The sequence below is a fragment of the Hypomesus nipponensis genome, chromosome 24 (genome assembly GCF_054491055.1).
Source record: "Hypomesus nipponensis isolate SF chromosome 24, ASM5449105v1, whole genome shotgun sequence".
NCBI classification, from domain to species: Eukaryota; Metazoa; Chordata; class Actinopteri; order Osmeriformes; family Osmeridae; genus Hypomesus; species Hypomesus nipponensis.
This window is the reverse complement of record NC_140384.1, coordinates 6,837,501-6,848,934: the sequence shown is the minus strand read 5'-3', so window position 1 is coordinate 6,848,934 and position 11,434 is coordinate 6,837,501. Positions and strand designations below refer to the sequence as shown.

At 55.4% G+C, this 11,434-nt stretch overlaps 1 protein-coding gene across 2 annotated transcripts in view; it reads left to right on the top strand.

Annotated features, from left to right (window-relative positions):
* Positions 1-195: 195 nt before the first annotated feature.
* Positions 196-11,434, top strand: part of gcn1 (GCN1 activator of EIF2AK4) — a 19,052-nt gene continuing 7,813 nt past the window's right edge. Inside the window, exons 1-36 of one of the 2 annotated variants that reach the window (XM_084690286.1) lie at positions 196-365; positions 1,001-1,103; positions 1,204-1,267; positions 1,499-1,630; positions 1,780-1,888; positions 2,027-2,125; positions 2,313-2,447; positions 2,529-2,597; positions 2,782-2,890; positions 2,990-3,064; positions 3,163-3,291; positions 3,442-3,492; positions 3,591-3,689; positions 4,034-4,207; positions 4,343-4,495; positions 4,601-4,693; positions 4,838-4,916; positions 5,063-5,222; positions 5,320-5,509; positions 5,636-5,760; positions 5,951-6,129; positions 6,248-6,341; positions 6,495-6,608; positions 6,728-6,926; positions 7,063-7,212; positions 7,329-7,510; positions 7,668-7,748; positions 7,845-7,988; positions 8,409-8,533; positions 8,623-8,812; positions 8,964-9,034; positions 9,205-9,370; positions 9,482-9,676; positions 9,915-10,161; positions 10,309-10,430; positions 11,303-11,417. In XM_084690286.1, the coding sequence (XP_084546412.1) occupies positions 348-365; positions 1,001-1,103; positions 1,204-1,267; positions 1,499-1,630; positions 1,780-1,888; positions 2,027-2,125; positions 2,313-2,447; positions 2,529-2,597; positions 2,782-2,890; positions 2,990-3,064; positions 3,163-3,291; positions 3,442-3,492; positions 3,591-3,689; positions 4,034-4,207; positions 4,343-4,495; positions 4,601-4,693; positions 4,838-4,916; positions 5,063-5,222; positions 5,320-5,509; positions 5,636-5,760; positions 5,951-6,129; positions 6,248-6,341; positions 6,495-6,608; positions 6,728-6,926; positions 7,063-7,212; positions 7,329-7,510; positions 7,668-7,748; positions 7,845-7,988; positions 8,409-8,533; positions 8,623-8,812; positions 8,964-9,034; positions 9,205-9,370; positions 9,482-9,676; positions 9,915-10,161; positions 10,309-10,430; positions 11,303-11,417 (4,540 nt within the window). In that variant the 5' untranslated portion in view covers positions 196-347. The remainder of the gene's footprint in view (positions 366-1,000; positions 1,104-1,203; positions 1,268-1,498; positions 1,631-1,779; positions 1,889-2,026; positions 2,126-2,312; positions 2,448-2,528; positions 2,598-2,781; positions 2,891-2,989; positions 3,065-3,162; positions 3,292-3,441; positions 3,493-3,590; positions 3,690-4,033; positions 4,208-4,342; positions 4,496-4,600; positions 4,694-4,837; positions 4,917-5,062; positions 5,223-5,319; positions 5,510-5,635; positions 5,761-5,950; positions 6,130-6,247; positions 6,342-6,494; positions 6,609-6,727; positions 6,927-7,062; positions 7,213-7,328; positions 7,511-7,667; positions 7,749-7,844; positions 7,989-8,408; positions 8,534-8,622; positions 8,813-8,963; positions 9,035-9,204; positions 9,371-9,481; positions 9,677-9,914; positions 10,162-10,308; positions 10,431-11,302; positions 11,418-11,434) is intronic. The other variant, XM_084690285.1, reaches the window with a different exon arrangement.

Sequence of the window (11,434 nt, the reverse complement as noted above, 5' to 3'; positions counted from 1 at the left end):
TGGTCTTTATTACATTTGGAGAAGCCATTTAGGGAAGTACATTTGGGGAGATTCTGGGCCAATCCTGGGTGACACCTCATCAGTCCTCTAACCCAATGACATTGTAGGTAAATAAAAGAAGAAAAAAATATATTAATGAAGAGATTAAATATGCGAATCTTTTCCTGTGATACACAATGGATACACTCCACGTGGTGGGCCACTGTGTGTGTGTGTGTTTGTGTGTGTGTGTGTGTGTGTGTGTGTGTGTGTGTGTGTGTGTGTGTGTGTGTGTGTGCGTGTGTGTGTGTGTCTTGACCCGGATGTGAAACGAAGAACTTCTTCCTAGCTGGATCAAGACCGGCAAGATGGCTGCGGACACGCAGGTTTGTGTCGCTGATGTTTAAAATGGTGTTCATTTTTCTTAGACCACTCTCAGCTGTTATGTGATGACATGAAAGCTGATGTACAGAATATGACAAGTACCTTATTTGTTCTTTCCAAACACAGGAATAAAACTTTCCAACAAGTAGATAACCGCAGTTGGCTAGTCAGTCAGCTAGCTACAGTAACCTGCCAACTCAGCTAGCACTACGTAGCCTATAGAAAACGCGTTAGCAAGCAACTAGCTAATTTAGATGGTCTAACAGTATCGTAGAGTTGGCATGACTGGACAACCATATAGCTACCTTGCTAGTCAACAAGTGTTATTACAGTCTATAATAAAATATTCTCAATATTTTGTTCTAAAACGTACTTTCGTGATGATCTGTTGCAACAACTCATAGGGCTATCCTGTGGGCCAGTGTGACGTTGTTTAGCGTGTTATTACAAATAGGAATGTAATTGTGCTCTATGGGTGACTATAAACATAAGCATCTTCATCAACTTCATTATATTAAGTGTTGACAGTTTGTCAGCATGGTTTCCAATCACTATTTTGTACTTCTATGCATTTGTCTCCACGGTATGCTATGTTGTGAAACGGGATTTGCAACCAGGTTCTTTTGTTTTGGGTCAGGTTTCGGATACACTTAAAAAATTTGCTGTAAAAGTGACCACATCGAGTATCAAGGAACGCAAGGAGATCCTTGGAGAGTTGAAACAATGTATAATTGGAAAAGGTAAGGCAACAGCTGTTCTTTAATGATATAAATGGTCTACTGCAATTAGTTGTTCTATTCATTCAAAACAACACTGATTATTCTTAACGTATTGTCGTAGAATTACCAGAGCCTGCCATCAAAGGACTATGCAAGCTATTCTGTCTAACACCACACAGATACAGGTAGGTTTTTGTCATGGATTGTTATTTATTTATTTTAATGTAATATTTGACTCATCCATCATGTTTATAGTCTTGTACACATGAATGAAACTATTTGTAGAAATTCCTTCTGATCATGTCTAAAGAAATCCATCATGAAACGACTCAGTCCTGATCCCTTGTGCTGCTTCTTCGAAGCGAGAGGGATGGTGGTTTCTAAACAAAGTGCTTAAAACACAAACGGCTTCTTAGGGATGCCTCCTCTCGACGGGCCGTCCTGTCTGCCATTGGTCTGCTGGCTGACTCCCAGCCCGACATCTTAGCAGCCAGCCTCCTCCACTCCCTCCTCAACAGTGGAGTCACCAACAAACACGGAGTGCCTAGGTAGGCTGTCCTTCCGGTCCAGCGCACGTCCCTTCCAGAAAGTCGGTTATTGAAATGTAACCCTGCGAGATGTTATCCAACGGCAACCGTCTCTCCGCTCTCCCCTGTTCTCCCACGTGTTTGTGTGTGTGTGTGTGTGTGTGTGTCAGTAAGAGCACAGGCTCGGCTGCCTTCACCGGGCTGACCTGGACCTGCCTGCTGGTGCGCACCGTGTTCTCCGCTCCAGACAAGAGAGAGGGACCCATCTGGAAGAAACTGGTGCGTGAGAAGTCGTCTGAGAGACAACACATGATGTCAGCCTTTGGTTCACTACTTGTTTTGGGGAAGGTCAATGTTTATTCCATTGGTCATCTCATTGGATGACTGGTCTTGTGTTTTGATTGGTGCTCCTGCCAGGTGGAGGTGCAGGGTCTGCTGCTGGCTGAGGTGGTGGGCGGGGCCCAAGCCACAGCTCTTAAGTCGAGCCTCAAGAGCCTGAGCCGTCTCTGGAAGGAGGTGAGAACGAGGGCCTCGTCTCTCGACAGGCTGCATGGGGGAGCCATGCAGAGCATTGGCACTGAAGGGCTCAATTGCTATAACATGCTTTGAGTACCTTTTTAGCAAGTAGGGCTGGGACATTTTGAAGGATGTTCGTTCTTATGCTTCTGTGTATTAATGCCACATCCTCTGCTCTGCCTAACAGAACCCTGGGCTGGCAGACCAGACCATCAGTACCCTGTTGAGTCTGGATCAGAACCCCAGCTCCCTGGTCCTGCTGGGGGGGTGTCTGGACCACTGCACTGCCCAGAAAGATATTGCCACAGTCGAGAAACACAAGGTGAGTCTGACACTAGCTTGTGTTTTGTGTGTGTGGGACGTTCTAACGTGACCTATAACCTAAGTCTTTTTCTGTTTTTAGAGTGCCCTTCTGGACCTGTACGTGAAGGCTATCCTCATGAGCAAGACCAGGCCACACCAACACATACTGGTGAGGAATCCAGGAAGTAGGGAGAGCTCATATAAAGTAGGCTATAAAATATAAGAGAGAGTAGGTGACATGCATGGAAAAAGTAGGTGTTGGATGCTACTGTAGATCGCTCTCATTCACGCACGGTGCACGGTGACCTCAGTACGAACTGTGTCTGACTCCCCCCCCACCCCCCCCCCCACAGGACAAGTGTGGCTCCCTGCTGCGCCATGTGTCCCACTCTGAGTTCAAAGAGCAGCTGCTGCCCTCGCTGCAGAAGGCCTTGCTGCGTAGCCCAGAGAACGCCATGCAGAGTGAGTGCTTTGGGAGCCAGGACAGGCCCAGACATGCTCCGACGTCACGGTAAACACAACTGAACATGTCCCTTTCTCTTCTTACCCCCCCCCCCACAGCCATATCCTGCCTACTCGCCTCCATGACCCTGGACCTCAGTCAATATGCCATGGATATAGGAAAAGGCATCGCAAGTAAGCGCCAAACTGAAGTTTTTTTTTTTCTCAACAGTTCTATGTGAGGGTCAGTTGTGTGTGTTTGTGTAACCAGGGGATAATGTCTTGCGTTACAGGCCAGCTGAAAGCAAACAATCCTCTGCTGATGGAGCAGGCGGTTCAGGCCATGCAGAACCTGTCTCAGCAGTGCAGCGACCCCAGCGCTGTGGAGGAAGTTGTCAAGCACCTCTTCAACATCCTTGGAGGTCAGAAGAGACACACACACAACCACCTCTTCTCCTGACCTATTGCTATCACTCACCGCTTCGTCCAATCATGCATATCATGCAAATGCCCTATATCGTGTCCCTAGACGCTTGGCATCTCTGTGACAAATATGAATGGTGTCGTTGCAGGCTCCGAGGGGAAGCTCACGGTGGTTGCCCAGAAGATGAGCGTGCTGTCAGGTAAACTGGTGCTCGGGACCCCTTTAGCGTGTCACCTCAGTGAATCCCCCCTGTGGTTCAGCCCGGCAGGTGGATGTAACCTGTGGTCTCCTGTCCAGGTATCGGCAGCTGCAGCCACCACGCCGTGTCAGGAACCTCCAGCCAGACGCTCAGCTCTGCCGTCAGCGTGCTGTTCATCCCCTACCTGCAGCAAGAAGGTAGACGCTTTCTCCCTCTCTCCCATCACTTCCTAACCTCTCTCTCCCCCTGTTCATCCCCTACCTGCAGCAGGAAGGTATACGCGCTCTCCCTCTCTCCCATCACCTCCTAACCTCTCTCTCCCCCTGTTCATCCCCAACCTGCAGCGGGAAGGTAGACGCTCTCTCCCTCTCTCCCACCACTTCCTAACCTCTCTCTCCCCCTGCTCTCCACCTGTTCATCCCCTATCTCCAGCAAGAAGGTAGACGCTCTCTCCCTCTCTCCCACCACCTCCTAACCTCTCTCTCCCCCCGTTCCCCCCTGCTGTGGCCAGTCCTCACGACCTGTGTTTCATTTGCTCCAGTCCACGAGGGCACCCTGGTGCACGCCGTGTCCATGCTGTCCCTGTGGAGCGCCCGTCCCTCCCTGGAGGTCCCGCCCGCCCTCCTGGACTGGCTGAAGAAGGCGTTCACCCTGAAGATCTCCACCTCCCCTGTGCGCCAGGCCTATCTGCAAGCCATGCTGGGGGCTTTCAAAGGTGAGCAGGGGGGGGGGGGGGTGTGCCAGGTGGAGCCTCCGAGCAGGGATCTTGAACGTCGAGCCGACCTTAAGAGGCCTGGATGTGTCTCCTGGTTCTAACTGAAGGGGCGGCTCTGGTCTCCCACCCTCTCAGGTGACACGCTGGCCCAGGCGTCCGACCTCACGCCCCTCCTCCTTCAGACGGTGGACAAGGCCGCCTCCCAGAACTCCCAGCAGGCTCTGCTCTTGGAGGCCGTCACCGCCTCGGTCCTCCTGAGTCGCCTGGCTCTCCTGGACGCCCAGTCAGGTGAGCTCAGACGCGGGCCGTGTGGTTCAGGGGGGGGGGGGGGGGTCAGGAGAGTCGTCTGCGGACAAGCGCGGTGTTGACCCTTGGTGTTTTGTGTCGGTGCAGAGGCCCAGTTGGCCGGCTTCTGGAACATCATCCTGAACGAGAAGAAACCGCTGTTCACCACGGAGAAGTTCCTCTCTCAGGCCAACGAGGAAGGTGAGGCTCTCACACACACACACACACGTGCTGAAGACACACCGCACGCACGGCGGGACGTTGACGTGAAAGTACATCCTTTTTTTTACATGATGTTCACGTGGGTTCATGGTGGATGAGTAAGCCTGTGTTGTGTCTCCCCAGCCCTGTGCACCATCCTGCAGCTGTGCGAGAGGCTGTTCCTGGACCACGCCCACAGGCTCAACACCAGCAGCAAGGCACAGTGAGTTGTCGTGGAAGTATTGGAAGTACATTGTACATAAGCCCAAAATGTTTTTCACAGAGTGTATCTTCTCTTGGAAAGACCTCACACCTGTCACCTCCTCCAAACTACTCTAACTCCCCCCCCCCCCCCCCCCCCCCCACCAGGATGTACCACCGTGCTCTCCTGGCCGTGCTGCTGTCGAGGAGCTGGCGCGTGCGGAAGCGGGCGCAGCAGACCGTCAGGAAGCTGCTGTCCTCCCTCGGCGGCCCCGCCCTGGCCCACGGCCTTCTGGGGGAACTCCGCCTGGTCATCAACAAACACAAAGTAGGACGCCGCACGACAGGAAGTCAACGCTTCTGGCAGCGCCCTCCTGTGGACTCTCTGCTTATGGTCTGTGTTGTTGCCCCCCCCCCCTCCCCAGGTGTTACCTGTGGAGCTGCTGTTGACCGAGGCTGGGGAGTTGACTGAGCTGGGCCGCACCTACAGTTCCCCCCGCGTCCTGAAGGAGGCGCTGTGTGTGTTGTGCCCGGTGGCTGGCCAGTGGAACGACCCCGCCGAAGCTGACAAGATGGCCATGGACATCCTGATCGTCATACACCATCCCTCCATCGGTACGTCAGTCAACAAAGCACATGGCACAAGCAGCCACGCTCCTTCGCTGGAAACCTCTTCCAGAATGTTCCTCGGCGCACATGGTCTCCAACATTTCTCTTCTTCTTCTCCTTTCCTGTGGACAGTGGCGGCTCGGCCTGGCCTCTGGCCAATCGTTCTGTCCTCCATGAACATCAAGGCTGCTGAGTTCATCGACCAGAACCTGGACAGCATCCTGCCTCACCTGCTGGAGGGCAGCACTGACAATCAGGTCTCCCACATCCTCCAGAGCACGAGAATCACACGCATGAAAGCATACAAACGTACATCTTTAAAACAGCTGTGTTCACCCGTGTATAGCGTACTCAATGACGCGCGTCGTAGACTGCCTCCCTCTGTGATTGGCTGAAACGTGCTTGGTGCCCGTCTGACAACTAGCTGTGTTGCCTGCTCTCTTCCAGGCGGTGAGGAACGCCGTGGGCGCCCTGTGCGACCTGGCCCCTGCCAAGCTGTTGCCGCGGGTGATAAGTCACGTGACAAAGGGGCTGTCCAATCCGGCGTTGCTCCAGGTGACCCGGGAGGAGTACGACATCATGCTGACCCCAGAGGGAGAGCTCCATGACAACAGCATCATCCAGAAGTACAGGCTCCCCCACACACACACACACACACACACACACACACACACACGTGTCCTCCTCGCAGGGCTGTGGAAGCACGCAGGTGACGTCTCTTGTCTGTGTCTGTCCCTGGTGCAGCGCTCAGCAGGAGACCACCAACAAGGGGAACATCAAGAGGGAGAACAAGGCCTACTCCTACAAGGACCAGATCATAGAGCTGGAGCTGCAGGAGGTAGGACCACCTCCCACACTGCTCTGCCTCATCCTGGAGCCGCCCACGTCACCTGACGCGTCACGTGACGCGTCACATGACACATCCGTATGCAATCTGCCTTGAGCAGGCGAGCAGGACTGATCGTGTGTGTGTGTGTGTCGTCTCTTCCAGGAGATCAGGAAGAAGAAGGGCATCAAGGAGGAGGTGCAGCTCACTAGCAAGCAGAAGGAGAACGTGCAGCTCCAGCTGGAGAGGGAGTCGACCATCCGCAAGAGGCTCCAAGGGGTATGTCAACGTGCTCTCACGCTGCCCACCACGTCTCTTCTGAAAGCCTCCACGTTTCCGAGGCAACAGCCGCGTCCTTCCTCCAGGTAGCTGAGTGTTTGTCTCTGTGTTGCCCCCAGCTGGACGCTGAGCTGCAGTGCACCGTGGGCCTGCTGGAGGCCGTGCTCATCCAGAAACCTCCCCACCTCTCCTGGCAGCTCCCTGGGGTCCTCCAGGTCCTAATGCCCCTCCTGCAGTCGCCCCTGGCTGCCCCTCGTATCCAGCAAGTCTTCCTGGACATCGGGGTCTGTCTAATGCCCCCAGATCTCCAGAACCTGGGTATGAAGACCAACGAAGGCTACTTTGTCTGTCTGACACCTTGTTGTGTTTGACGTGGAAGGGACTATGGTTCGATTTGAAACCTTTTTCTAAGCCGTGTTCTGTTTCCCCCCCCCCCCCCTCGCTTGGCGAGCAGCAGTGCTGGTGGGTCACGTGACCCTGCGCCTGGTGAAGCCCGAGTGCGAGCTGGACGAGGCGTGGAGCCAGGAGGACCTGAACACGGCCACCCAGCGCAGCGTCCAGCTGCTGCACAGTCACACTGTGCCTCACAGGGACGCCAAGAGCGGTACGACACACACACACACACATATACACACACACACACCAGACCCACCGCTCGAGAGTGTCCGTCAGGGGATGCTAACGTCGCTAACTGTTGTTCCCCCCCCCCTCCTCCCCCAGACAATGCCCCCCTCTCCGCCCCGGCCTTCTCCTTCTGCTTCTCTCTCCTCAACACCGTGCTGCGCCAGGCGCCGGGCGGCGCCGAGGAGACAGAGAGCATGCTGGTCCGCGCCCTGCAGATCATCAACGAGCACGCCCAGCTCCGTGCCCAGGTGGACACCACCGATACGCTCCTCGACGAGGTGAGCACGCGGGGGGGCGCTCTGTGGCTCAACCGGGGGGGCATTAGTGGTTAACGCACATGCCTGCACATTTAGAGGTCCCAGGTTCAAATTACCCCTTGTACTGTATGTGTGTGCTAAATGACATTAGACAACGTTGTCTGTGTGCCTTTCTCAGAATGGCCCGGAACTTCTCCCCCGGGTCGCCATGCTGTTGCTGCTCACCAGGGTGATCGCCACCGCCGCCCCCAGACTGCAGGTAAACACACACACACAGGATTCAAACTCTCTGAAAGCAGCTTTGACTGGACATGGAGCTGATGTAACTGTGTGTGTGTGTGTGTGTGTGTGTCAGGTGCTGGCGTCCCAGTGCCTTACAGCGGTGTGTGCCAGCGCTGGAGGAGGGAGCGGCTGCACGCTGGCAGAGCTGGCTGAGATCGACGTGCTGCTGGAGGCTCTGCTCTCCCCCTGCTTCTCCGTACGAGACGCTGCGCTCAGGGTGAGAACCAGCACTGTGTGGATGAACCGTGTGTGTGTGTGTCTCCTGTGTGGATGAACCGTGTGTGTGTGTGTCTCCTGTGTGGATGAACCGTGTGTGTGTGTGTGTGTGTGTGTCTCCTCTGTGTGGATCAACTGTGTGTGTGTATCTCCTCTGTGTGGCTGAACTGTGGGTGTGTGTGTGTGTGTGTGATCTTTGTCTTTGTGAATGTGTGTGTGTATATCTCCTCTGTGTTGACATCCTGTGTGTGTATGTGTGTGTATCTCCTCTGTGTGTGCGTGTATCTCCTCTGTGTGTGCGTGTATCTCCTCTGTGTGTGTGTGTGTGTGTGTATCTCCTCTGTGTGTGCGTGTATCTCCTATGTGTGTGTGTGTATCTCCTATGTGTGTGTGTGTGTTAACATCCTGTGTGTGTGTCCAGGGCCTGCTGGAGATGGAGATGGCCCTGCCCACAGGAGCGTCTGAGCCCAGTGGAATGAGCGTGCTGCGGAGGCTCTGGGTGGCCAGGTTCGACGTGGAGGAGGAGGGCCGCGCCCTGGCAGAGAAGTACGTCCATCCTACCAGCTGTCCGTCTCAGAGAGTTCACATGGTACTGCTGTCTACATGTGCCGCCCGCCTGTCTTTCCCTCCCCCAGACTGTGGGAGGCGCTGTGTCTGGAGCTGGTCCCTGAGCTGTGCGCGCTGCTCATCGGAGACGTCACCCACCACGAGGAGGCGGTGCGCTCGGCCGGCGCCGAGGCCCTGTCCAAGGCCGTGTCCGAGTACCGCGGCCAGTCCCCCACCGTCCTGGCCCGGCTCACAGAGCTGTACCACCAGAAGCTCTACGTACGTCCGGGGGGGGGTCGTTGTGCTGGATGTTAGTGTCGTATGTTGGGGGGGGGGGGCGACTGTGTGAGGCACCTGGGGGCTTCTGTGACTGTGATGTGTCGCCGCGGAGGAGAGCTGTGATTGATGTGCGTCTGTCGTGTTGCTATAGAGACCGCCTCCAGTCCTGGATGCCCTGGGTCGAGTCATCTCCGAAGCTCCGCCCGACCAGTGGGAAGCCAGGTACGTTTTCCTCAAATGTCTTTATTTTGACAGACTTTTAAAGACACTTTTTTTCGAGAGAGAGAGAGAGAGAGAGAGCTCTGCTTTCACACAACCTTGACAAATGTTTGAAGGTCTCTCTCTCTTTCCCCCACCCCCATTTCCACCTTTCTCTCCCCCTCTCTCTGTAGGTGTGGCATAGCCCTGGCTCTGAACAAGCTGTCTCAGTTCCTCGACGAGCCCCAGGTCACCCCTCTCTTCCTGTTCTTCGTCCCGGACGCTCTGAACGACCGCCACCCCGAAGTGCGCCGCTGCATGCTGGACGCCGCGCTCGCCGCCCTCAACACGCACGGCAAGGTAGGGCCTCACCAAACATGTCCCCTCCCCCTCGCTAACTCGCCCGGCGACCAACCACCAACCGGAGCTTCGTGGAGGTTTGACCGGTCTGTGTGGCGTTGTGGTTGCCAGGACAACGTGAGCTGCCTGCTGCCCGTGTTCGAGGAGTTCCTGAAGGACGCCCCGCAGGACGCCAGCTACGACTCGGTGCGCCAGAGCGTGGTCATCCTGATGGGCTCCCTCGCCAAACATCTGGACAAGAGCGACCCCAAGGTCAAACCCATCGTGGCCAAGCTCATCACGGCTCTCTCCACCCCCTCACAGCAGGTACAGGACCGGGCTAACAATGCTGCTCTCTGGGGAAACCTGGGACTTCATCATATGACAGTTATTTATGCTTTATTTGCTTTTGGCAGTTGATGATTGATAGTTGGGTGTAAGAGGTCTCCTGTGTGAACATGTGTATATTATTTTCAGCCTGTCTTGATTTGTGCCGCGTAGGTCTTTGTCAAGCAGAGATGGATGATGTTGATGTTTTGCTCGGCCTCCCTCCCTCCCTCCCCAGGTCCAGGAGTCCGTGGCCAGCTGCCTGCCCCCCCTGGTCCCAGCCATCAAGGAGGACGCGGCGGGCATCGTCCGCAACCTCCTGCAGCTGCTGCTGGAGAGTGACAAGTACGCCGAGAGGAAGGGCGCGGCCTACGGGCTGGCCGGCCTGGTCAAGGGCCTGGGCATCCTGGCCCTCAAGCAGCAGGACATCATGACCACGCTGACCGACGCCATCCAGGACAAGAAGAACTTTAGACGGAGAGAGGGTGAGGGGCCTGGGGCTGAGGGTGGGGCCTGGGGCTGAGGGGGGGGGGGCCTGGGGCTGTACTGCTGGGGCCTGGGGTGTCGCCTGCTAGCCGGCTTGGTTCTCAGGGATTTGAAATGCCTCTTGTCTCTCCTCCTCTCCCCCCCAGGTGCCTTGTTTGCCTTTGAGATGCTGTGTAACATGCTGGGGAAGCTGTTTGAGCCCTACGTGGTCCACGTCCTGCCCCACCTGCTGCTCTGCTTCGGGGACGGGAACCAATACGTCAGAGAGGTGACGGCACTTCCTGTTGACCTCCCCCGCTACCTCTCTCTCTCTGTCTCTCTCTCCGTGTCTCTCTCTCTCTCTGTCTCTCTCTCTCTCCGTCTCTCTATCTCTCTCTCCGTCTCTCTCTCTCCGTCTCTCTCTCCGTCTCTCTCTCCGTCTCTCTCTGTCTCCCTCTCTCTCTCCGTCTCTCTCTCTCTCTCTCCGTCTCTCTCTCTCTCTCCGTCTCTCTCTCTCCCTCTCTCTCTCTCTCTCTTTCTCTCAGTCTCTCTCTCTCTCTCCCTCTCTCTCTCTCTCTCTCTCAGTCTCAGTCTCTCTCTCTCTCTCTCTCTCTCTCTCTCTCTCTCTCAGTCTCAGTCTCAGTCTCTCTCTCTCTCTCTCTCTCTCTCTCTCTCTCTCTCTCTCTCTCTCTCTCTCTCTCTCTCTCTCTCTCTCTCTCTCTCTCTCTCTCTCTCTCTCTCTCTCTCTCTCTCTCTCTCTCTCTCTCTCTCTCTCTCTCTCTCTCTCTCTCTCTCTCTCTCTCTCTCTCTCTCTCTCTCTCTCTCTCTCTCTCTCTCTCTCTCTCTCTCTCTCTCTCTCTCTCTCTCTCTCTCTCTCTCTCTCTCTCTCTCTCTCTCTCTCTCTCTCTCTCTCTCTCTCTCTCTCTCTCTCTCTCTCTCTCTCTCTCTCTCTCTCTCTCTCTCTCTCTCTCTCTCTCTCTCTCTCTCTCTCTCTCTCTCTCTCTCTCTCTCTCTCTCTCTCTCTCTCTCTCTCTCTCTCTCTCTCTCTCTCTCTCTCTCTCTCTCTCTCTCTCTCTCTCTCTCTCTCTCTCTCTCTCTCTCTTCTCTCTCTCTCTCTCTCTCTCTCTCATATCCCCCCCCTGCTGTGTTGTCTTGCCCCAGGCGGCAGACGACTGTGCCAAGGCCGTGATGAGGAACCTGAGTGCCCACGGTGTGAAGCTGGTGCTGCCCTCCCTCCTGGTGGCCCTGGAGGAGGAGTCCTGGAGGACCAAAGCAGGTCAGACCCCCACCCCA